The 25555-nt window shown below is 49.8% G+C and overlaps 1 protein-coding gene across 1 annotated transcript in view; it reads left to right on the top strand.

The window, feature by feature from the left end:
- STARD10 (StAR related lipid transfer domain containing 10) overlaps positions 1-23827 on the top strand; it is a 52210-nt gene extending 28383 nt beyond the window's left edge. The window contains exons 2-6 of the mRNA XM_053385344.1: positions 11000-11147; positions 12956-13059; positions 14821-14938; positions 20286-20338; positions 22700-23827. Of these exons, the coding sequence (XP_053241319.1) occupies positions 11000-11147; positions 12956-13059; positions 14821-14938; positions 20286-20338; positions 22700-22927 (651 nt within the window). The 3' untranslated portion in view covers positions 22928-23827. The remainder of the gene's footprint in view (positions 1-10999; positions 11148-12955; positions 13060-14820; positions 14939-20285; positions 20339-22699) is intronic.
- The last annotated feature ends 1728 nt before the right edge of the window (positions 23828-25555 follow it).

The raw sequence follows: 25555 nt of genomic DNA, 5'->3' as shown, positions 1-25555 counted from the left end.
CTTTTTCCCGGGGATCAAAGGGAGCGCTTCCCAGATGAGATCAAATAGCAAAATGTAAATCGATGGAAATGTATTCCTGCTTCCTCGGCGGCCTAATTGGCACGGAGAAGCCGGGCCTGGCTTCAAAGGCAGCCGTGAGGACCCCTAGAGGCCTCGCTGCTGCGGAGACCATGGGCAGGCAGGATGGCTGGGTCTCGAAAGCGGCCTGAGCGCCTGCTGGATCAGGCCAGCATCCTGTGGCCAACCCAGGGGAGCAGGATGCCAGGCTAGATGCCCCTGTTGTCTGACCCAGAGGGGCTTTTCTTTTAGTTAACCACACATTTTATCTGACAGATTTTATCTTTGTGTGAAATCAAGAGCTGTCAAACTATGCCTGCTAAAAAAAGTAAAGGGACCCCTGACCATTAGGTCCAGTCGTGGACGACTCTGGGGTTGTGGCACTCATCTCGCTTTATTGGCCGAGGGAGCCGGCATACAGCTTCCGGGTCATGTGGCCAGCATGACTAAGCCGCTTCTGGCGAACCAGAGCAGTGCACGGAAACGCCATTTACCTTCCCTCTGGAGTGGTACCTATTTATCTACTTGCACTTTTTGGCATGCTTTCGAACTGCTAGGTTGCCTGCTAGCGGGGGGCTGGGGGATGCACTGCAGAAGTTACATTTTTGATAATCTGAGGGTGACTGTGTTTGTAGCACTCAACTTCAGCTGTGCTCCCAGAAGCCCCAAGCAAACTGGGGATGATGGGAGTTGTAGTTCAAAAGCATCTGGATTGCACCAGGTGAGGGAAGGCTGAGGTGCACCAAGGGAAATTGTGTGCCACCGTTGGAGTGAGACATCAGAGGGGAGCCCACAGTCCTCTTCCAGTCTTACAGTTACTTAGCACATCCTGTCGGATAATAATAATAATAATAATAATAATAATAATAATTCAGTGGTGCTTTAGATCAGGGGCCAGCTAACTTTTTCAGCAGGGGGCCGGTCCACTGTCCCTCAGACCTTGTGGGGGGCCAGACTATATTTTTTGGGGGGAAATGAACAAATTCCTATGCCCCACAAATAACCCAGAGATGCATTTTAAATAAAAGGACACATTCTACTTATGTAAAAACACGCTGATTCCCGGACTGTCCAGGGGCCGGATTTAGAAGGCGATTGGGCAGGATCCGCCCCCCGGACCTTAGTTTGCCAACCCATGCTTTAGATGCACTCTGTTCTTATAGGTAGCAAAAGGGTTTTATTCTGTGTCATTAGATCTGCTCTCATAAAATCTATAGTGCTGCCACCTAGTGGATAATGCAGGGAAGCAGCTCAGAGACTCCTGGGAGCCTCAGTGGTTTTCAACCGGTGTGCCGTGGCACCCTGGGGTGCCTTGAATGATGGTCAGGGGTGCTGCGGACAAGACTGGCCTCTGTCCCGCTTTCCTTCCCTCCCTCTTCTGATGCCCTCTCAGGACTCTGCCTCCCAAGATGAACTTTAACAGGGAGAAATGTAAAGTATTGCACTTGGGCAAAAAAAATGAGAGGCACAAATACAAGATGGGTGACACCTGGCTTGAGAGCAGTACATGTGAAAAGGATCTAGGCGTCTTGGTTGACCACAAACTTGACATGAGCCAACAGTGTGATGCGGCAGCTAAAAAAGCCAATGCAATTCTGGGCTGCATCAATAGGAGTATAGCATCTAGATCAAGGGAAGTAATAGTGCCACTGTATTCTGCTCTGGTCAGACCTCACCTGGAGTACTGTGTCCAGTTCTGGGCACCACAGTTCAAGAAGGACACTGACAAACTGGAACGTGTCCAGAGGAGGGCAACCAAAAGGGTCAAAGGCCTGGAAACGATGCCTTATGAGGAACGGCTAAGGGAGCTGGGCATGTTTAGCCTGGAGAAGAGGAGGCTAAGGGGTGATATGATAGCCATGTTCAAATATATAAAAGGATGTCACATAGAGGAGGGAGAAAGGTTGTTTTCTGCTGCTCCAGAGAAGCGGACACGGAGCAATGGATCCAAACTACAAGAAAGAAGATTCCACCTAAACATTAGGAAGAACTTCCTGACAGTAAGAGCTGTTTGACAGTGGAATTTGCTGCCAAGGAGTGTGGTGGAGTCTCCTTCTTTGGAGGTCTTTAAGCAGAGGCTTGACAACCATATGTCAGGAGTGCTCTGATGGTGTTTCCTGCTTGGCAGGGGGTTGGACTCGATGGCCCTTGTGGTCTCTTCCAACTCTATGATTCTATGGTTCTATGGTTCTATGGATTTTCTCCCATAAATTCTAAAGATTCGATGCCAAACAACGTTGATGTCAAACATTGCTTCTGTGTGTGCAAGACGTTTGGCAACAGCTTGGCAGCAGGAGTTGCCCGAAGGAGGCAGTACAGTGGTACCTCGGGTTACAGACACTTCAGGTTACAGACGCCACTAACCCAGAAATAGTACCTCGGGTTAAGAACTTTGCTTCAGGATGAGAACAGAAATTGTGCGGTGGCAGCGCGGCAGCAGTGGGAGGCCCCATTAGCTAAAGTGGTGCTTCAGGTTAAGAACAGTTTCAGGTTCAGAACGGACCTCTGGAACAAATTAAGTTCTTAACCCGAGGTACCGCTTTACAAGGTGCCATCCAACCGCCTTAGGGACTCCATTCCAGATTTGTGTGGGGCAGGCATGTCCAAAGTCCGTTTCAGGGGCCTAATGTGGCCCGCTGGTCAGTTTAATCCGGCCCCTGTGGCAGTTTATTTCCTGGGGTAGAATCCGAAAAAACCCTCAACAACTTCAATCCTAAAAAAAGGTGAACAACTTTGGTCGGCCCTCACGGCCCTTCACTGCATCAAATCTGGCCCTCTTTGAAAAAAGTTTGGACACCACTGTAGGGTGGGCCTTTCTTCTCCCAAAGTTATTCCCTCCTCCATGGATGAAGTTATCCCCCCCCCACGCATACGGCTGAAAATTTGCTGAGCATTCTCCAAGTATTTATATCTGCATTTCACATCTTATGTCAATGGGTTTCAGTTGCTGATATTTCACAGTCGAGAGTCAACAGTCGCTCCTGGAGCCATATTGATGCTATTTTGGGGTGGGCCATCTGTCGGGGCCCCACCTGAGGAGGAGGTGGATGGCATTCGAAGCTGGAGATAGGAAGGCGAACATTATATTATCAGCGCTTGCTTGGGAAGATGCTCTCAGCTCGGCTGGCTTTGAACCAGCCCGCCAGAACCTGCCACTGAGTCAGACCTCTTTGGGTTCTCCACGTATTTGCAGGATCCCTTCGTGGGGGCCGCCCATCCCTAGTGAAGACCGTGGGAAGGCAGAATCCATCCCATAACCATCCAGCGTGAGTGCTGACTGTCCTCAGTGGGACTTTAAGTCTCGGATGGCTTAAAAAGAGGATTTGGCTAATTCGCAGAGAGGGCTATCGATGGCTACTAGCCAGGATGTCAGTTGGAGGTGTTGTAAACAAAAATCTGCCCTCTCCCCCCCTTATGGGGTGCCCAAGAGCCCGTATAGAGTCCTCACGTAGGTTCCCTATTGGTAGGAGAAAACAACAGAGGCCAACCAGAGAATATTAAGAAGCAAAGCAGCTAGTAAGCCTGATCTTTACTGATCTGTTGCAACAGGGAGCTCATTCACCACACACAGGAGGGAGGAGGAACCCAGAACAATGGTGTGCAAGCCCTTGTATAGACATTATAAATTGCCTGCCTCGTAGTCCAAGACCACCCCCAGAAATATCATACATACATCACAGAAGGGGTATAATCTAAGACCACCCACCAGATACATCATACCTACATCACAGAAAAGGTGGTCTACAGCAGAAATCTGAGTGCGTTGTTTATCTCATCTGACAGGTTTACCTGTTAATGCTCACTTGATTGGATACTCTGGGGAGCCTGGCCAGTCTTTTGTAATGATAAATAGTTCCTGGGCCAGGTCACAGGCTCACCCTATTCATACACAGACATACCCTTAAGACAAGGATTTGTGAAGGAAAAGACAATGGGGAGGCTTTTCCATTTTCCTTTGACCTTGCAGAGAAAACATTTTGTCAGTTTGGGAATCAAAAATGGTTTCAGGTCGGTCTTCCTGTGCTGATCTATGTACACGCTTGTTGGTACATTTATGAACATTTAACATATACCTAAGACCTCAGAATTCCTATCACAGAGGCAGCTGTGTTTCAGAATCCCAGTTGCTGGAAACCGCAGGAGGGGAGAGGGTTCTTGTGTTCGAATCCTGCTTGCTGGTTTCCCATGGGAGAATCTGGTCGGCCCCTGGGAGAAGAGGATGCTGGGATGGTTGAGCCATTGGCCTGATCCAACGGGCTCTTCTTATTACCTTAAAAGGGGCAAGAGGAGCCAGCCAGGGTGTAGGTCTGGACCTGGGCCATAGAACTGTAGGAGAGACCCCAGGGGTCATCTAGTCCAACCCCCAAACCTGCAATGCGTAACAGGATGTCTGGTGCCTTTCCTGCTCCTTGCCCTGCCTTTGCACCCAGCCTTGTCAACCCCCCCAATATCTGACCCCCCCAGGCTTTTTTCAGCGCTGTTTGTACCTCCCTCCCTTGTGCAAAAAGCGCTTCTCCAGTTCCACCTGGTGCAGTGGAAAAACGAGCCCCTGCCCCTTTGAAATGGGCACAATGGCAGGTCTGTGCAATTCATCCCCTTCACAAAAGGCCCCCTTGAAAGCCAAGCGCTGCCGTGGGTCCCAGGCCGCCTGGTGTTCTGCCCAGGAAGAGGAGTGGGGATCTTTGTGGGTATCGGTGTTGCGCATCAGGTTTCGGGGCTGCAGACCTTTCCGTTCCGCGGCTTCCTGGGTCGAGACGCAGCCTCCTTTGTTCGGCGGTCTTCTGGCGGGCGGGCGGCGAGAAACGACTCCGGGTGGCTGATGAAATATTTAGAGGCTCGGCTTGTAAGCCGGCAAAAATGATAGGCCTGATTAATAATGAGAGAGCCTGGAAATGGATCCACAGGCCCACTTTGCCGCGATTGCTGGCATCTGACAGGCAGTGTGCTTTTGCAAAAGGAGCCGGGTGTGTGTTTGTGTGTGCTGGGCTGCAGGGAGGAGAAAACAAGGGGTGTTCAAAATTCTCATCATCTTCAGGTTTGGGTTCCATTTTTGCAGCCTCATCCTGTTTGCTGAATATTCAGTGGGGAAGCGGGGCTCTGTCTTGGCCCTACATTTCCCATTGATCTCTAAGTTCCTGAAATAAACCAAACAAATCAATACTATCAAAAGCAGGGTTACCGTATTTCGAAAGGTAAAAACCAGGACACCCCGAAAGTTGCTGAGGCAGCCCTAATCAAAAGAGCAGAAGTACCACAAAAGCAGCACAGTATATCTGAGAAAGACTGAATATTATGGATGAGGAAGTACTTAAGGCCATTAAGAAAGCCAGTTTTCATGTTGCACTGTAGGGAGAAAGGCCTGTGGGTCTAAATTTGTTGCACATGAGATAAAATCCCACCAAACATCATCTTTTGAGGTCCTCTGAGCCTTTGGTAACAGGGGCGGAGGAAGGGTGTGTGTGGTGTGTGGGGGCCGGCCCGGGTGTCACCACTGGGGTGTGTGTGACAAAATGCCCGGCGGCACTCACCACGGGGCCTGCAGTGTGCCCCCACCCCTGGGTCACTGCCCCAGGTGCCCGAGTGGCTTCCTCCGCCGCTGTTTGGTAACACGTAACTTATGAGGTTTTCCCCCCAGCTAATGCTAAACTCCACATATTTTAATAACAAAACAGAAGTTGCAAATCCTGCATCCATTTTAGGGGAATATGAGGTTTTGGCAGCTGCCAGCGTCCTGAGAGCTGAAACCTTTCAATGGGTTGCCCCATAGATTTAACGAACAAAACTGCAATGAATTTGGAATGGGGTGTTTTGAGGGATTTTGGTCATTTCTTGGCAAACCATTGTTCAGAATTTGAATCCTTGTGGGCAGTGCCACCATAGGTGGGGGAAAGTGCCTATTTAAAAAAAACAGACCAGTTCAGGAAAGGGCTTCCTTTGCTAGAGCATCCAGCTCAACGCCTCCCACATGTGTTGCATCAGGAAGGTTTTGGGCATCGCAGGGCAGGACAGAGTTTCAAAGATGCGCTCTCTTCAGCCCACATTCCCAGCCTATTCACACTCCTGTCTCTGTGATGTCCACGCTGACTTGGTCATGTCCACAGAATGGAAGATGGCAGGGTCCCCGAGGATTTTCTCTATGGGGAGCTGGCTTCAGGTGCCAAGCCACTTGGCAGACTAACTCTGTACTACGAAGATGTCTGCAAACATGCCATGAGAGCTGGCAGCACCAACCTGCCCGGTGGGAATCTCTTGCGGATGACTGCAGTGCCTGGAGAAAGGCAGTCGAGTTGTGCATCTGTAGCAGTGACCAGAGGAGGAATGGCCTCTGGGAGGAGAGGAGAGAGAAGAAACGCCCGGGTGCATCCGCAACAACACAACCGGACGCCTTCCTCTGCCCCAGCTGCAACAAAACATCTCTCTCCCCTATCGGTCTCTGCAGCCACAGCAGGTGCTGCAGGTGTCCAACAGTTTGCCTTCACCCCAAAGGAGCACTTCTCCACTGTCTCCCAAGATGGATGGATGCCAGCAAATTCTCTGCCGGCCGGTTCTTTGTTGGCAACCACAGAAAGATGGACTTTGCAGTTTGTTTTTTTAAGTGTTGCATCCCTTCCAACAATAGATAATACTGTACAGTTCGACTTCCATTGACTCTTTTTGCCTAGTTCTGCCTACAAAATCAACCCCTGGTTTTGCTGAGTTTTAATCTTTAAATCTGCTCTTTGCCTGCCTTGGGAAGCCCTGAGTTTCCTTTACAGTTTGAGACAGTTCTGGGTTACAAGCCAGACACTTGAAGGTGGAGGGTTCTTTTATCTCAGAATCCCAGGCGTGCAACCTGATAATCTCAGTGCCTGAGAGGGGCTTAGCTTGCAGTCTCCACCTTGGAGCTGAGTCTACAAGCCCACCTCATGGCTACAACATCCAGCTTTTTTTACACGCACAGACACCCCCCCTGCACCCCCCTGGCTTTGTGCAACATCTTGCCCAATCGAGAGTTCTGAAAAACTCAGGAGCTTTCAAAACTCCTGTGGCATTTTGGTCGCTCTCAGAAAAGGTGCTGCCTCACACAGAAAGGATATTGCAGAATTGGAAAAGTTTCTGAAAAGGGCAACCCAAATGATTGAGGAGATGCAGCGATTTCCTCCCCTGTGAGGAAGCTCCCCAACCAAGAAAGATTGCAGCGTTTGGGACTCTTTAGTTGAGAGAAACTTTGAGGAAGAGGCAACATGATAGAAGTTTATAAAATGATGCCAGGCCGAGAGAAAGTGTATAGGGAGCAGTTTTTCTCCGTCTCTCGTATCACTAGAACTCATGGGCCTCCAAGGAAGCTGAAGATTGGAAGATTCAGGACGGGTAAAACAAAGCCCTTCTTCAGGCACATAATTAAGCTGTGGGACTCCTTGCCACAGGAGGCAGTGATGGCCACCAATGCAGATGGCTTTGAAAAAGAATCAGACCAGGGGTCACCAAACCTTTTCAGCAGGGGGCTGGTCCACTGTCCCTCAGACCTTGTGGAGGGATGGACTATATTTTGGGGAAAGAAAAGAAAAAAAGAACGAATTCCTATGCCCCACAAACAACCCAGAGATGCATTTTAAATGAAAATAACGTCAGGTCCCTGAAGATTTCCAGAGGGGTCATTGTGTTGCAGCAAAAGCCGTTTTTAATTCTCCACCAACAACACAGTTAAACAGTGGAACTCACTGCCACAGGAGGGGATGGTCACTGCCTGGGATGCTTTTTAAAGAGAATTCTGCAATTCATAGAGATTTGCCACAATGGCTATTCTCTCTGTCTGCACCTCGGAGGCAGCAGGGCTTCTGAATCCCAGTTTCTGGAAACCACCGGAGGGGAGAGAGCGGTTTCCCACGGGGGCACCTGGTTGGCTGAGTCCTCTTTGAAGAGGAGGGGGCAGATGAGGAGCTCTTTGCCTCCCTGACCCCGGAGCCAGGCTCTGCTTATCTCCTTAGGGTAGTCGGGTCACAGGGATGGCAACTGAATGGAGTAACATTCAGGACAGAGCAATGGAAATAGGTCCTTACGCGGCACATAGTTATCCTGTGGAACTCCCTGCCACAGGGGTGGCCGCCAACCTAGATGGCTTTGAAAGAGGATCAGACAGATTCTGGGAGGAGGAGAGGGCTCTCCGTGGCTGCGTGAAGAAATTCTTTCTTTTATCTGCCCTGGATGTAGGGAGCGTGCCTCGCACTCGTGTCTCCTGCTTGTGACTTTCTGGAACAGGAAGTTGCACTAGATAAGCCTCTGGTCTAGTCTGACCCAGCAGGGCTCTCCCTGTGCTTACGAACAACAATCTTTATCTCTGGGCGAAAGCAGAGACTGTGTTGAAATACGCTTCTCAGGAGGAAACAAAATTCCATTGCAGAAGTTAAATTTCTGATAATTTGAAAGCACTTGAATTTCCTAACGTTGCAGCACTTTGTAGAAATCTTTTGTCTGATCCGTGGTGCCTATTTGATTTTTCTGTTGAGAGCCCGTTTTAAATCTTTGAGTGTAATGTGCAGATATAATTAAAACTGGACTGTGTGTTGTGTTTGTGTGTGATGGGGGAGCTGAGGCTAATTTGGTCCTGCTTTCAAATAGTGCAAATGGCTCTTCTTGCAGGAGGGAGCTTCTCTCTATTAACCTGCAAATTTCATTTCTTCCTTCCTATTTCCTTAGCCTGCCTTTTGGCCACGCAAGCACCCCCCCCAAGCAGCAAACAGTAATTAAGATAAGGTTCACATCAACAGTATAAAATGATGTCATGTGCAATAGCTGTAAATCAGAATTTGCATTGTTTTGTTTACATGAAAGCTTTTTAGCTCAAGACGTTTGGAGAGGAATGTAATTTCCCCAATTAAGAATGAAAAAGCAAATTATATGAATATGCAATTATGGATAAATTACGCTGTAACTAAAGGAAGAAGACATAATCCATTACTGTGATAATTGGCTTTGGTTTATTCAATTATTGGAACAACAATGAAGGCGAGCATTTGAACTTGTTGTTGACAGTGAGGCTGCAATCCTGGCTAATTTACTTGAGAGTAAGTTCCATTGCTCTTGGGGGACTTACTTCTGAGTAGCCGTGTGTAGGATTGTGTAGGCTTGCACTGTTATCATGGTCACAGAAATAACTGAAGTGTGCCTATAATTGTCGATAAACATTGTGATTAGGGTGGGATTACTTTATGTATACTTCCAGATGTTTCTCTTACGCAGTTTTAAAAATTCTCCTAACTTTCTTCAACAAGGCCTCTGAGGCAACTTTATTGAGATGTTGATATGCAGATTTATTTAAACGTTGGCAGTTGGTTATTTGGAGGGGAGATTATTCTGCAAAAGGATGCTGCAAACTTTGGTAGCTCTGAAACACTTCTTTCAAAATGGGACTTTCAGGCATTTCAGCTCTGAGACAGGAAACACTTTTCAAGGGGCGTTATGTGTCTCATTAATACGGGGATCTTTCTTCCCCATTTACAAATAATAAAGATTTTAAAGATTTAGAAAAACAAGAGCATTCACCAGTGGACTGAGAATAAAGGTTCTGCATAGGCACTGAGTGACCATGTGCCTCGATATTTGTGTAAGAAATAAAACCGTGCCATATATATTTATGGGTGGGTGGGTGTCGTTTGAGCTCTGCCCTTTGAATGCTGCTAGCTCATGAAATATCTTCTCAAGACGGGTTGTTCCCAGGTCTGTGTTCTATGAAGACCACCCCCCTCCACCAGTTGACATACCTTCTCCCAACAGGCTGTGCACATGTAGTCGGAGACTATGCCCGCATTGAAAATGCCTCTGCTCTTCCCTTTTCAGCCCACTCCTGGTTCTGGGAGACAGCCATGCAAGAGAGGAAAGGAAGCACTTGGCCCTTCACCTGCCTGGCCTGCCTCTTCCTTCTCTTCTTCCTCATCCTCCAGCCCATCCCTCCTGCCTCCTGGCCTCCTGGCTGGCACAGAATAGGGACATCCTATTCAACAACAACAACAACAGTTTTGCAATTTTTACCACACTCAAATGATTGGGTTGTCCCAGCCGCTCTAGGTGGCCTCCAACATATATTTGTTGTTGTTGTTTAGTTGTTTAGTCGTGTCTGACTCTTCGTGACCCCCTGGACCAGAGCACGCCAGGCACTGCTGTCTTCCACTGCCTCCCGCAGTTTGGTCAAACTCATGCTGGTAGCTTCAAGAACACTATCGAACCATCTCTGTCGTCCCCTTCTCCTTGTGCCCTCCATCTTTCCCAACATCAGGGTCTTTTCCAGGGGGTCTTCTCTTCTCATGAGGTGGCCAAAGTATTGGAGCCTCAGCTTCACGATCTGTCCTTCCAGTGAGCACTCAGGGCTGATTTCCTTCAGAATGGAGAGGTTGGATCTTCTTGCAGTCCATGGGACTCTCAAGAGTCTCCTCCAGCACCAGAATTCAAAAGCATCAATTCTTCAGTGATCAGCCTTCTTTATGGTCTAGCTCTCACTTCCATACATCACTACTGGGAAAACCCAGAGCTTTTACTATATGGACCTTTGTTGGCAAGGCAACATATATTAAAACATAATAAAACATTTAAAAACTTTCCTATACTCCATCCCCTCCAACATTTCCCCCATGAAAATCGGGACGTCCTAAGGAAAAGTGGGACACTCTGGGGTCAAATAAGAAACCGGGACGGCTTCTGTAAATCCTGGACTGTCCCTGGAAAATAGGGGCACTTGGGGGGTCTTCCAGCATCCGGCCCATCCCTGACATCTAGGGTTGGGAAAGAGACCCCCTGCCTGAAGAGCCTCTTCCGGTCCGTGTCTGAGCTAGGTGGACCGATGGCTCCGACTCCGTCAAACATGGCCCAAGGGCCACAGGTTACACACTCCAGCTTGAAAGGGGTCCGGCGGACATTAGTGCCGGCGTTTAGGCTGCTGTTGGGTTTCTGACGCCCCGTTTCTCTCCAGTGCAGGATAGAGTGCAAGGATGTCGCGGCAGAAACCCTCTATGACGTCCTGCACGACATCGAGTACAGGAAAAAGTGGGACACAAACGTCATTGAGACCTTCGACATCGGCAAGCTGACGGTCAACGCCGACGTGGGATACTACTCCTGTGAGACGCTGGGGGAGTTTGTGCGGGCGGCTCTTGTCTAAGGCAGCCTCCGCCAAAGAGGGGCATTCCAGATGTTTGGAACGGCAGCTTCTGTCGGCTGAGGCTCTTGGGCGCTGCGGCCCAAATCATCTGGGGGTCCCAGATTTGGAAAGGCCGGCTGCCACCAGTTGCCGTTATTTCGAGCCATCAGTTGCCTGGATGTTTTTGCCCAGATGTTTTGGCCTTCCCCAAAACAGTCCAGCTGTGCTGGCTGGGGTTGTTGGGAGTTGCAGCCCCAAAGGTCTGGAGGGTGCCAGGTCAGCAGAGCCAAATCTAGGGGTCCCTCCTGAAACCGCAGCCGTGTTCAGGTCGACCCCGGAGGAGAGGGCTGTTGATGACTTACTAGCTAGCAGCCTCTTCTGTTCTGTCTCAGGGGTCCCTCCCACACCTTTGAGGTGATGCTGACAGCCACCTAAGGAAGCTTCGCATGCTCAGAGGGCACTGGATTCTGGATCATGGCCTTATGGCTGCAATGCCTCTGCCAGCACATCACCCTTAAGGCACGGGGCATTTAACTTTACTCTTCGGTGACAACATCAAACGTCAGGGGTGCCCAATGACGTCTGCCCTTTATGCTGCAGCAATCCATAGGAGCCAACTCCTAGGGGCCCTGGGGGCTTTGCCCCCCCTAAAATATTTGAGGGGGCTGGGCTATGGTTACCAGATTTTTTTCAATGAATCCGGGGACACTTTTTTTCTTTGAAGCTGAGTAGCAACAGGGAGTCAGTAGTGGGGATGGTGAGGCAAAAGACCCTGGGCCCAAGCACACATGCGTGTTGTATAAAGGTGCAAAGCCCTTCTTTTGCACCCTGTGAAACATAAATGTGCAGAGTTTTTAAAAAACTGGGCAGCGGCCGCCCGCCTGCAACTCCCGAGCCTCCCACGGTCAGTCAAAGCGAAGGGGGCAGGAGATCTGTACCGCTGGACGTCCCCGGTTCCCCTTCGGCAGTGGCAGCAGCAGCGGCAGTGCGCAGCTTGGTAGCGCAGTTGGCTCTGGCTGGCTTCAGGAGATGCTCACTGCCCGCTGCTGTGGTGCCTGCCATTTTTCCTCGCTGGAGAGGAAAAATGGCAGGCGCCACGGCAGCGGGCAGCTAGCAGCTCCTGAAGCCAGCCAGAGCTGAGGCTGCCACTGCCACGTTTTCCGGGGACAGATTTGCAAATTCGGGGACTGTCCCCGGGAACCAGGGACATCTGAAAACCCTAGGCTGGGCCCCCACATCATTCAAATGGTGTGTGTGCACTGCGTCATGTAATTGATTATGAGGGGTGGGACTGACCCTGGGCCCCCTCAATATTTTATTCAAGTTGGCACCCTAGCAGCAAACTAACCTGGAAGCTTCCCCAGCAATTTAATCTGCCTGCATTCAGACGCACCTTGGAAACTCCCTGCCTAGTGAAATCCGCCGGGCGCCTTCCCTGAATTCTTTCTCGCATGTGCTAAAGGCCTTCTCCTTTGGGCAAGCCTGTCTAGAAGTTTAGAATGCTGGTGCGTTTTTAGTTTATCACTGTGTTGTCCTTGTCGTTTTACAAAAAGAGAGCCATTGCTTTATTTGTTTTTAGTTATAACCTTGATGCTTTCTTCCTGCCATAAGCCGCTTTGAGGGTTTTTCCTCTACACAACCGAGAGGCATATAATTTTTTGGTGTGGAGTTATAAATACACAATAGATTTGCTGCAGGAGAGGAGTGAGAGTTGTTAGTTGCAAGCCAGGATGTCTGTTTGCTTCTCCTGAGATGACCTTCCCTCTCCTCTCTCCCGCTTTTTGGCAGGGAAATGCCCCAAACCCTTGAAGAACCGAGACGTTATCACCTTGCGCTCCTGGCTCCCCATGGGCAACGACTTCATCATCATGAACTACTCCGTCAAACATCCCGTGAGCGACAGGCTTTTTCTGGAGAGGGGGGAGGGAGGAGGAGGGGTGTGCATGGACGATGTTCTGTACACAGACGTGGGTGATCTAAACCACTGAGCCTCTTGGGCTTGCCGATCAGAAGGTCGGCAGTTCGAATCCCCACGATGGAGTGAGCTCCCATTGCTCTGTCCTGGCTCCTGCCAACTTAGCAGTTCGAAAGCAGGGCAGGGCAAGTAAATAAGTAGGTACCGCTGCAGCAGGAAGCTAAAAGGCGTTCCCATGCGCTCTGGTTTCCATCACAGTGTCCCGATGTGGCAGAAACGGTTTAGTTCTGCTGCCCACATGACCCAGAAAGTCGTCTGTGGACAAACGCCAGCTCCCTCGGCCTGAAAGCAAGATGAGCGCTGCAACCCCATAGTCGCTTTTGACTGGACTTAACTGTCCAGGGGTCCTTTACCTTTTACCTTTACCTTGATAGGGATGCGGGTGGCGCTGTGGTCTAAACCACTGAGCCTCTTGGGCTCGCCGATCGGAAGCTCAGCGGTTCGAATCTCCGCGACGGAGTGAGCTCCTGTTGCTCTGTCCCTGCTCCTGCCAACCTAGCAGTTCGAAAGCACACCAGTGCAAGTAGATAAATAGCTACTGCTCCGGCAAGAAGGTAAATGGCATTTCCATGCACTCTGGTTTGTCTGTGGACAAACGCCGGCTCCCTCGGCCTGAAAGTGAGATGAGCTACACAACCCCGTAGTCACATTTGACTGGACTTAACCATCCAGGGGTCCTTTACCTTTTACACATGTGCTCGAGTTTTAGGTACTGCAGAAATTCTGGGGTTGAGCTTGCAGCAAGTGGCGTGCCTGTTATAGGAAAAGCTAAACAGGAAGGATTGCTTTTCAGGATGATTTAATACTGGGGTCCTGAACGGGGCACCATGGTGCCCTGAGACCCCCCGCATGGTACCTGCAAAGGCCCTTTCCCCCATTGTTATTCGTTAGAGTGGTTGCCTGTGTGTGTGTGTGTGTGTGTGTGTGTGTGTGTGGTTTTTTCGGGAGGGGACCTTGCTTTTTGGTCTGTTTTATTTTCTTCTTCTTCACCCTTCGACCCACTCTTGCTCTGGTCCGCTCCATCCATCGGATCCTGTCTTCGGGAAACCAGGGAGAAAAACATGAGAGCAAGAGTCCTCTTGCCTCCCATGGTTTCCAGCAATTGGGAGTCCCCCACCCCAACACCCCACAGGGAGGTCTAATATAATAATTGATTTATTGCTTATACTCTGCCCATCTGGCCAGGCCTCTCCAGCTAATCTGGGCGGCTTCCAACAGGATTATTAAAAACACAATAAAACATTAAAAACTTTCCCTAAACAGGGCTGCCTTCAGATGTCTTCTAAAAGTCTGGTAGTTCTTTATCTCTTTGACATCTGGTGGGAGGGCGCCACCACCAAGTAGGCCCTCTGCCTGGTTCCCTGTAACCTCATTTCTCGCAGGAAGGGAACCGCCAGAAGGCCCTCGGCGCTGGACCTCCGTGTCCAGGCTGAATGATGGGGGTGGAGATGCTCCTTCAGGTATACTGGACCGAGGCCGTTTAGGGCTTTCAAGGTCAGCACCAACAACAGCCCCCCCCCCCAAGAAGCACATCTTTCCCCTAAATTAACTCCAGATTTGGAGAGAGGAGGGCACTTCTTTCTGGCAGTTTGGGAGCTGCAAGGATGGTGGTCCTGGCTGGCTTATGGCAGAATTTCAGTTTCACCTGTCTTTTTTTTTTGTTTTTTGCCTTTGCCAGAAATACCCTCCCAGGAAAGACATGGTGAGGGCCGTCTCCATTAAAACTGGTTACCTGATCCAGGGGAAAGGAGAAAAGAACTGCAGCCTCACCTACCTGGCCCAGGTAGACCCCAAAGGTAAGGTCCATGAAGAGCCACAATTTCTTAGGCGTCGTCGTCCTGACTCACTATAGTAACAGTGACACAACTTCTTATTTTGAAATATTACTTGTCCAAGCTTCTTCCTTGCTCCCGGACAATAAAGTTGAGTAAAAATCATAGAGTTCCTTCTCTCTGCAAGAACGCACCCGCATGCATAAGAAAATGAGAAGAGGCTGCTGGATGAGGCCCATGGCCCATCTAGTCCAGCATCCTGTTTTCAAGGGGTGGATCGGATGCTTGTGTGAAATAGCAGAACTTGAACACAAGAGCAACTCTCCCCTCCTTTGGTTTCCAGCAACTGGGATTCAGGGCTCAGCCACACTTAGCTTTGCTCTGCATTTCTAGGCACAGGTGAAATCTTTCCAGGTTCGAGCAAATTTTTGTCCCCACCTCTTTCTCTGCAAAAAGCCTGCTCTTTACTCCTGAATCAACAATCTGTGGGAAGCCCAAATTGCCGTTGGTTCTGATTCAGGGGTGAATACTGGGTTTTCCTGGGGAAAGCAGCAGAAAGGGAAAAAATCACTTGGATACGGACTGGGAAAATGCAGACCTGAAAAGGGTGGGATGAATAGTAAGTGTGAATGAACCCTCCGATATTCTGCTTCCTCTGATCTTGGATGAATTCTCCTCCATAGATTTGTCCAACTCTCTAGGGACGCGGGTGGCGCTGTGGGTTAAACCACAGAGCCTAGGACTTGCCGATCAGAAGGTCGGCAGTTCGAATCCCCGCAGCGGGGTGAGCTCCCGTCGTTCGGTCCCAGCTCCTTCCAACCTAGCAGTTCGAAAGCACGTCAAAGTGCAAGTAGATAAATAGGTACCGCTTTATAGCGGGAAGGTAAACGGCGTTTCCGTGTGCTGCGCTGGTGCTGGCTCGCCAGATGCAGCTTCGTCACGTTGGCCACGTGACCCGGAAGTGTCTTCGGACAGCGCCAGCTCCCGGCCTCTTGAGCGAGATGAGCACGCAACCCTAGAGTCGGTCACGACTGGCCCAGACGGGCAGGGGTACCTTTACTTTTAAAGCCATCCAGGTAAGTGGCCATCAGTGCCACCACAGTTTGACTATGCGCTGCGTGAAAAAGTCCTTTTTAAATTCTGTCCTGAATCTCCCATCAATGGATGCAATCGACAAAAAGCTCCAATTATGCAAGAAATGTTGCATAATTTATGGTCAGGGTTTAGGGATGGTTGTTGCAGAATTATTCAGGCTATTTTTAGCAAAGCTGGGAGAGGAGGAAGCGGAGCCAGCAGAACCTCATTCTCTGCAGTCTCAGCCACCCATTAAATCCTCTCTTCTCCAGCTTTGCCCCTAATCAGCCGTGTCTGAGCCCATAAAGGCCCTTCTCTAGTTCTGACCTTGGAGTCCGTCCAGGCTGCCAAGAGAACGGCGTCTCTGCAGCGGAGCCCCTGTGCCGTTCGGCAGTGCGGAATTTGCTAAGCGCCGGCGATTGACGTGGGGAGTTTTCAGGCACTAAAGCTGCGCAGATTTGGGAGTTATCCTTTTTTTAGTCCTTTAAGCACAAACTCCAGCTGTGCAGAGGATTTCTGCCAGCTCTGGAGAATATGAATCTTTGGGAAAGGTGAAGGGCACTGAGGACCATAAGAACAGAAAAAGAGCCTGCTGGATCAGGCCAATGGCCCTTCTTGTCCAGCATCCTGTACTCACAGTGGCCAATCAGATGCCCTAAAGGGAAACCGACAGGATTCGAACACAAGACCCCTCTTCCCTCCTTCAGTTTTCAGCAACTGGCATTCAGAAACATCGCTGCCTCTAACTGTGGAAGCAGATCACAGCCATTCTGGCTAGTAGCCTTCGATAGCCCTCTCCTCCTCATCCTGAATTTGCCTAATCGCCTGGAGAAGAAGAGACATTTAAGAGGCGATATGAGAGCCACCTTCCAATACAGTGGACGCTCGGGTTGCGAACGTGATCCATGCAGGTTGCACGTTCGCAACCCGCGTCTGTGCACATGCGGGTTGCAATTTGGCGCTCCTGCGCATGTGCAAAGCACAATTTAGTGCTTCTGCGCATGCACATGTGCAACTGCCGAAACCCGGAAGTAACCTGTTCCGGTACTTCTGGGTTTCGGCGGTCCGCAACCCAAAAAAATGCAACCTGAAGCGGCTGTTACCTGAGGTATGACTGTACAGTGGTACCTTGGGTTACATACACTTCAGGTTACAGACTCTGCTAACCCAGAAATAGTACCTCGGGTGTAATGCGTATGGGGGTTGCTTGTGCGTAAGTTACCGCTGCTCTGGGTTAGGTTGCCTGGTTAAACCGTTTCTCTCTGGACAGCCATTCATTCCGTGGCTGTTCAGTCGCTGGCAGAATCCGTCAGTGGGCGTTTCTTAAACCTTTTCCAACATAAAAGTTGTTTGACGCCCAGTCTCCTCCTACTCTCCCTGCGTGGAAGTCTTCTGCGCAGGGTGGGCGTGGGTAGCGGAGGACCTGTGCTCTCCCCGCTGGTCTCCTGTGAAGAGTCCTGGAGCCGCCTCTCCGCTTCCCCCATTGGCCCCCCTCTATCCCTGGTGTTGCGCTGATTTTCTTCCCCAACCGGAGACCTGCCTCTCTCCCTGCTTGGCCCCTCTCCAGCATCGCTGTGGAGCCTCGCCTCCTCCTCTAGTTCCAATGGCAGTTCCCTGACATCGGGTTAAGAACTTTGCTTCAGGATGAGAACAGAAATTGTGCTTCGGCTGCGGGAGGCCCCATTAGCTAAAGTGGTGCTTCAGGTTAAGAACAGTTTCAAGTTAAGAACGGACCTCCAGAACGAATTAAGTTCTTAACCCGAGGTACCACTGTATTTGAAGGGCTGCCACATAGATGCTGATGGAGACAATCCATTTTCCTTTGCTGCAGGCTTAGAATATAGGAACTACATGAGCAGGTTCAAATCACAGTGAGTTACTTAGGCAGAGGTGTACCTGGGGGTTGGCAAAACCAGCCTCTGGCGGGTGTGCGTGCAAAAATCACCTATCATCAGGGCTTTTTTCCAGCCAGAACTTGCCAGAACTCAGATCCAGCCCCTCTCGGGTGGGTGCCATTGTCATTCTAAGACAGGCAACCCCAAACTCGGCCCTCCAGAAGTTTTGGGAATACAACCCCCATCATCCCTAGCTAACAGGAGCAGTGATCAGGGATGATGGGAACTGTAGTCCCAAAACGTCTGGAAGGCCAAGTTTGGGGGTGCCTGTTCTAAGAGAACAAGGGAGGCGTTGGTGGCGAGTTCTCTGGAAAAATATCACTGCCTATCGTAGTATGGAATGTATGGCATAATTGTGTGTGTGTGTCGATGCAATGAGGCAAGATCAAATGAAGGAGAAGCTTCCTGTCCTTCTTGCACTGTGGCACAAAGGTGATTTGGGGTGGGTGGGTGTGCGCGCACCGCTCCTTGCCAGGGGCGCAAGGGACCCTCAATACGCCTCTTTATTTTAGGAAGACCCTCCTTGTCTGTCAAGCAGCCTGGCTCGTCTTATGTTCTTATGCTTCGGGGCTTCCCATCATGGCCATCTGTATAATAATAATAATAATAATAATAATAATAATAATAATTTATTATTTATACCCCGCACATCTGGCTGAGTTTCCCCAGCCACTCTGGGCGGCTCCCAATCGAGTGTTAAAAACAAAAGAGCATTAAATATTAAAAACTTCCCTAAACAGGGCTGCCTTCAGATGTCTTCTAAAAGTCAGACAGTTGTTTTTTCCTTGACATCTGATGGGAGGGCGTTCCACAGGGCGGGTGCCATTACCGAGAAGGCCCTCTGCCTGGTTCCCTGTAACCTCACTTCTCGCAGTGAGGGAACTGCCAGAAGGCCCTCGGAGCTGGACCTCAGTGTCTGGGCTGAACGATGGAGGTGGAGACGCTCCTTCAGGTATACTGGACCAAGGCCGTTTAGGGCTTTCAAGGTCAGCACCAACACTTTGAATTGTGCCGGGAAACGTACTGGGAGCCAGTGTAGGTCTTTCAAGACTGGTGTTATGTGGTCTCAGTGGCCACTCCCAGTCACCAGTCTAGCTGCCGCATTCTGGATTAGTTGCAGTTTCCGGGTCACCTTCAAAGGTAGCCCCACGTAGAGCGCATTGTGGTAGTCCAAGCGGGAGATAAGTGTTTGGTCACTGTGGGGCCAGGACTTTAGATTAGACGGGCTGCCAGCCCGATCCATCATCCCAGGCTCTCCCGTCCCCTCCAACATTTCTCCGGTGAAAAGAGGGACGTCCTATTCCATCCCCTCCAACGTTTCCCTGGTGAAGGGAAAGCGGGACATTCCAGGATCAAATCAGAAACCGGGACGGCTTCCATAATTCTGGGACTGTCCCTGGAAAATCAGGACACTTGGAGGGTCTGCTCTGCCATTCATAGAACCACAGAATTGCAGTCAGAAGGGTCCCCATGTAGTCATCTAGTCCAACCCCCTGCAATGCAGGAATCCAGACTAAATAATCCTTGACAGATGCCCATCAATCTTCTGCTTAAAAACCTCCAAGGACGGAGAGTCATTGTTCCAGATATTTTGGAAGGGTGCAGAAAAACCATCTTAGGAGATTTGGGGGCAAGATGTCCATTGCTTTGGGATATTGGTTTGCAAGCCTGGGCTTGAAAACCACATACCGTATTTCTCTGTATATAACACCCCGGGTATAAGACACCCCCTCTTTTTTGGGACTCCAAATTGAGAAATGGGGGGGTGTTGTTGAGCTTTTTGGGGGGTGATTGCCGAAAATTGCTCACCCACAGGACCGCCACAGCCAATCGCATGCACATCAACAAAACAACCAATTCTTCATGCTTTCCAAAAGCAAGCGCCAATCGCCCACCCATTTGCTGCAGCAGAAAATCGCCAACGGGCCTTGCCTCACCCGCCAATCACAAGAAAATACGCCGATGACAATCTCCTGACCACAGCCGCCGCCAATACCTCATCCCTGTATTAGGGAATACCCCAGCCCTGTTTAGGGAAGCTTTTAATGTTTGATGTATTAGAGTATTTTAATATTTTTTTTGGAAACCGCCCAGAGTGGCTGGGGAAGCACAGCCAGATGGGCAGGGTACAAATAATAAATTATTATTATTATTATTATTATTATTATTATTATTATTATTATTATTATTATCCCGCCTCTCCACTATTCGTGTATAAGACGGCCCCCAAAATTTTCCATACTTTTTTAGTAAAGTAACCTCGTCTTATACATGGAAAAATACAGTACTCCAGAGACTGTGTTTCCTTCCCGCCTGCATTTTGTGCATCTTTCTGGGTGGGTGTTTTCTTCTCCTTGGGGTAGGGGGCTGTGTCACACTCTAAAAACTCTTCTCCTCCTCAGGTTCTTTGCCAAAGTGGGTGGTGAACAAGTCCTCCCAGTTCCTCGCTCCAAAAGTAAGTCAAGAAAACCGTCCCTCCGTCCTCTGCCTCTTTCGTCCCGCCATCTGGCTGCCTGTTGTCCGTGTTTCCCTTTCCTTGCCAGCCTCATCCTTAGGCTCTCCAGGGAAATAATAAGTGTGTGGACTGTTGCTGGTGACACAGAGGGAGAAATTGTTTCCTGGGGGAATCACAAGTGGGGCTGCACAGGACCCCCAAAGGATCTGGCAGAGCCTCCTGAGCCCCTTTGGCTAAACTCATTTTCTGCACATGAGACAAACGGGTTATTTATTATTTTATGCATTTATAGCTTGCCTTTTTCTCCATGGTTCTCCCCCTCTTGTTTTAGTTCCCACAACAACCCTGTGAGAGAGACAGGGACTGGCTCAGTGAGCTCCATGGCCAGCTGGGGATTCGAACCCTGGTCTCTCCTAGGCCAGAGGCCAATGCTCCAACCGCTACACCCTACTGCCTCTCTCATATTATTCAGGATCCATCTTGAATAACTTTCGCAAAAGATTCGATTACATTTGGTCTTTATTGAGCCTCCTTTCTGATTTGCTTGTTGGCTGTTTACACTTGGTCACATTCCAAATCCGTTCCTAATTTTCTCAGTCACTCCCCTAACTGCAATAAAAAATAAAAATCCATTTCTTTTTCTGTGCCAGGGAAACAAAGAGTCTTTCATGGTGCAAACCCACAGTTCCTGGGATGCGCTTGGGCTTCTGCCTCAAAACACTGGCTTTCATGGCGCTGCCTCGAATTGAGACAGTATGGTATAGTGGTTAGAGGACTTTGGAAAGACCACAGTTCGAATCCTCCCACTTGACGATGGTTCTCAGTGGCTGGACCTTGGCTCAGTCTCTGCCTTCTCTCAGGGCTGTTGTGGGGATTAAATGATGGGGGGAGCTATGTCCGTGAGTTCCTCAGAGAGAAAAGGCAGGCTATAAACACCATGCCATGCCACGAAGCAGGCAGCTTTCCACAGAAGGCCAGTTCTTGCAAGTGCACCCCCTTGTGGTGCGATTGGAATTTTATCTCACGGAATCATCGAATCGGGTGGGACCCCTCCTGGTCATCTAGTCCAGCCCCCTGCAATTGAAATAAATAATCCTTGTTTCGCTTAAAAACCTCTGATGAAGGAGAGCCATTGTTAGCAGTCGGGGGCCTCAGGAAAACAACCCTAGTTTCTGTGCATTTTGGCTGAAACCGCCAAGGGGGGGGGGATGAGATTTTAAAGGCGCTTGCTGTTTCGTTCCTGCCCAAAGCACCTGCGATGAAGGCTGGGCTCGCATGGGCTGGCTCTCCAGGCCGCCGAACGTGCTGGGCCTCCTTCGGTGCTGACACCCACAGAGGGCACATGAGCGCGCTGCCGTCTCCCGTGACCCGGGCAGGTCAGCCTGTTGCCGCGTCGCTCTCCTTTTCCATGAGCCCATCGCCGGATTAATTAGCCCTGTGGCTGAGATGTCACGTTAAACCCCTCCATGGCACCGGAGAACAGAGCAGATCAGCAAATGAGACGATGCCTCCATTTAATTAAAAAACCCAGAACTGCAAGAGAGAGAGAGAGAGAGAGAGAGAGAGAGAGAGAGAGAGAGAGCACGCGCACATTTGTTCTTCGCGAGCATATTAGCTTTCCAGAGGCGGAAGGCGTCTTGAGTTTTTCTGGGGTTTCTGCCCAGCAAAGGAGGCCTGTTTTTTGAATTTCATTTCGTTTCATCGTCTGGGGATTTTTTTCCTCCACCTGGGGGGGAACAGATGACGACAACGCTGTTCTTTTGCTTCAGAAATCGAGGTGGGTTATGAGATCCAGAAGGCTGTGTGGTGAAATTGAACGCTTAAGCCCTGCACATGTCCGAAATGCAGGGCCAGACAGATGCACCTTTGTGGTCAATAATAATACTAATACCCGGCCACTCTGGGTAGCTTCCAACAGAAGGTTAGAAATACATTAAAACATCAATTATTAAAAACTTCCCTAAACAGGGCTGCCTTCAGATGTCTTCCAAATGTCAGATAGTTGTTTATTTCATTGACGTCTGATGGGAGGGAGCCACCACCGAGAAGGCCCTCTGCCCGGTTCCCTGTAACCTCACTTCTCGCAGGGAGGGAACCACCAGAAGGCCCTCGGAGCTGGACCTCAGTGTCTGTGCTGAATGATGAGGAGATCATATCTATATACTTTTCTGACTGTCTTTTTACCAGCGCAGCTTCCTCTGGCTGGTAGAGCACGAGACTCTTAATCTCAGGGCTGCGAGTTCGAGTCTCACGTTGGGCATTGCAGGGGGTTGGACTAGATGACCCTCTAGGCTCCTACGGCCGGAGCGCCCCCTGCTTTGGCCTCGGCTGCTTCCTCTTTCCCTCTCTCTTCCCCTCCAGGCGATGAAGAAGATGCACAAGGCTTGCTTAAAGTACCCAGACTGGAAGCAGAAACACAACCCGCACTTCAAGCCCTGGCTGTACCCGGAGCAGAACACCCTGGCCAGCCTGGCGCTCTCGGATCTGGCCATCCAGCATGCCGACTCCCTCGAGAACATCGACGAGAGCAGCCTCTCCGAGACCAAAGACGACCGGGGCGAGGCCAGCGACGAGGACAGCGTCAACTGAGCGCCGCCCATCGGCCTCTCCTCCTCCCCATTCGCGCACCCGGCCTTTGTTTTGTCTGTGTGACCCAGGCTTCGGCCAGCCGGGGGTCGCTGGCTCTTTTGGACTACAATTCCCACGGCGCCGGCTGGACCTTCTGGGAGTTGTGGCTCAAAAGAGCGGCGGGGCCCCAGCTTGCCAAAGGCCGGGGTCACCAACGCAGTTTGTGTTTTCCGAAAAGATACCTCCACGCCTGTCTGGCACACTCAGTGGTGCAGGGGGGAGGAAAGCGGGTTGGGATGGATGACCTTGGGGGATGCCTTTTTATCCCCCCACCCACAGTTCTATGATCTCCACTCACAGGTGTAGCAAAGCACTCACTTGTCCCCTCTCTGGGTGTTTTGGACTATAATTCCCATCAGCCCCAACCAGGACAGCCTTATGATGCCCGGGCTTATGACAGTGGCGGAGTTTGGGCTCTCAAATTTCAGCGGTGCACTGAACTGCACCAAAATCCAGTCCCCACCCACCCTGCCTCTTACCTCCCCTTGCTTGTCATTGTAGCGGCTCCGTCTCAGCTCAGCGCCCAGTGCAGGCAAACCGGTCGCGCTCCTCTAAATCCACATCCGGCTGGTTGGAGTTGGAGTTCGAAGCAGCTTGGAGTGCTCCAGGGTGCCTAAGGCTGGCGGAAACAATGCAGTCTGTGGCTTTTAAACCGGTCCCCTCTCCAGGCTCTTTATGCCACGACTCCCACCAGCCCCACCTGAGACGGCCTTAAGACGCCGCGGCTGGTGGGAACTGTAGTTCGAAACATCTTGAGGGTGCCCAGCTGGGGAAGGCTGGGGAATGGGTGGTGGAAATAAGACTTTTCCTTGACGGCGAGCTGCAGGCCAGATGTCCTTTCCCCTTTTGGGTTCCTTGTCCGTCCAAACGACTGCTTTGTCTCGGTTTTAAACACACAATTTAAACTGAGCCACAATTGTGTGGGTGCTTTGCAATGGTTTGCAAATGGGTGGAGAAGCAAATTTTCTGCTCCAGATTGCTGCCTCCCTCTCCCCCAACCACCCGGATTTCAGGTCCTGGCTGTGGCTGGTGGGGCCCCTTTCCCTGCAAATCTTGTCCCCCCGCGGAGGTAGCTGAAGAAAACACTCTGGACGCTCCCAGGAGCCTTGTACATCTATTCGTCTGGTTCAGTGGCTGCTATTTTTCACTCTTTTCTGTGTTTCTCCGTAATTGTTATTAGAGCTGGGGGAAAGTCTTTTCTTTCTGGTGTGCTTGTGATGGCCATGAAGGGAGCTTCTGTTTTTGCAGGTGGGGTGTGGGGGCCTTTTCGCAATAGGTTTGGGGGCCGAAGTCTCCCTCAGGCTTCCTCCTTCAAGCCTGTTGCCTTCTTTCTCTCCCTGCAAAATCTGGAGGCCTTTGGCAGCCTTTGGGGTGGAATTTAGCCACTCACAGATCTGGGGTTTGAAGACTGTTTTATTGGGGGGGGTGGCTCCTTGAAGCCTCTTTTGCATTTCGGGGGGGTTGGGTTGGGTGGGGGCAAAAGAAGAAGAAGAAGCGAGATTTCATACGTTGTTATCGGAGCCGTTTATTTCAAAATAAAAGAATTCAAGCAAGCCTGCGTGTCGTCTCTCTTTGCATTGGAAGCGGCCGAGATTAATAATAATAATAATAATAATAATAATAATAATAATAATTTATTTATTATTTATACCCTTACCATATGGCTGGGCTTCCCCAGCCACTCTGGGCGGCTTCCAACAAAATATTAAAATACTGTAATACATTAAAAGCTTCCCTAAAAAGGTCTGATGAAAGATCTAGAAACCGAGCCTTGTAAGGAACGGTTGAGAGAGTTGGGCATCTTTGGCCTGCAGAAGAGGAGACTGAGAGGCGATATGAACCGCCCTGTGACCTTTGGATGAAAGGAGGTATATAAATTTAATAAATATATGAGAGCCATCTTCAAATATCTCAAAGGGCTGTCACCTGGAAGATGGGGCGAGCGATGCTGATGACAGAAACGAGGACGTTTTCTGCAACCAGAATGAAAATGTCACTGGGACATGGTCGCCAGGACCCAACATCCTTTTTCAAAATGTTATTATTTTATTAAATTGATAATACACAAGAATAACAGAGTATTCAAACAATTCAATAAAAGGGACCAAAAAAAGGGAGTGTGGTCAGGAGGTGAAAGGGAAATATTTAAAGTGTGCAAAAGAGGCAATATGGCAGTATGCCAAGATATGGCATGAAAATCGGATCACAAACTCTCATAATCAAAAATAGCACCAGATTATATCATTTTTGGACGGCATTTGCCATATATGCAACTTTTATGATTCTTTTCATTTCTTTTGTTAAAGGTATAATACTTGGACAACATTAAGAAATATTCATCATCCCTCAAAGTAGTAGTAGTTGTAATAATAATAATAATAATAATAATAATAATAATAGCCTTGCTTTCCAGAATGCGAATGCTTTTACTAAAGACTGAACATCTGGCGCACTTGGAAATACTTGTGTGTGTGAAACAGCGCCCCCTGCTGCCTCCTTTCATGATCATATCATAAGAAAAATGCCCAAATCCACATTAAAGGTAAAGGCAAAGGTACCCCTGCCCGTACTGGCCAGTCTTGACAGACT

The sequence above is a fragment of the Podarcis raffonei genome, chromosome 4, assembly GCF_027172205.1.
Source record: "Podarcis raffonei isolate rPodRaf1 chromosome 4, rPodRaf1.pri, whole genome shotgun sequence".
Taxonomy (NCBI): domain Eukaryota; kingdom Metazoa; phylum Chordata; class Lepidosauria; order Squamata; family Lacertidae; genus Podarcis; species Podarcis raffonei.
Note: the sequence above shows the minus strand (reverse complement) of the source record. Positions and strands in the feature narration are given on the sequence as shown.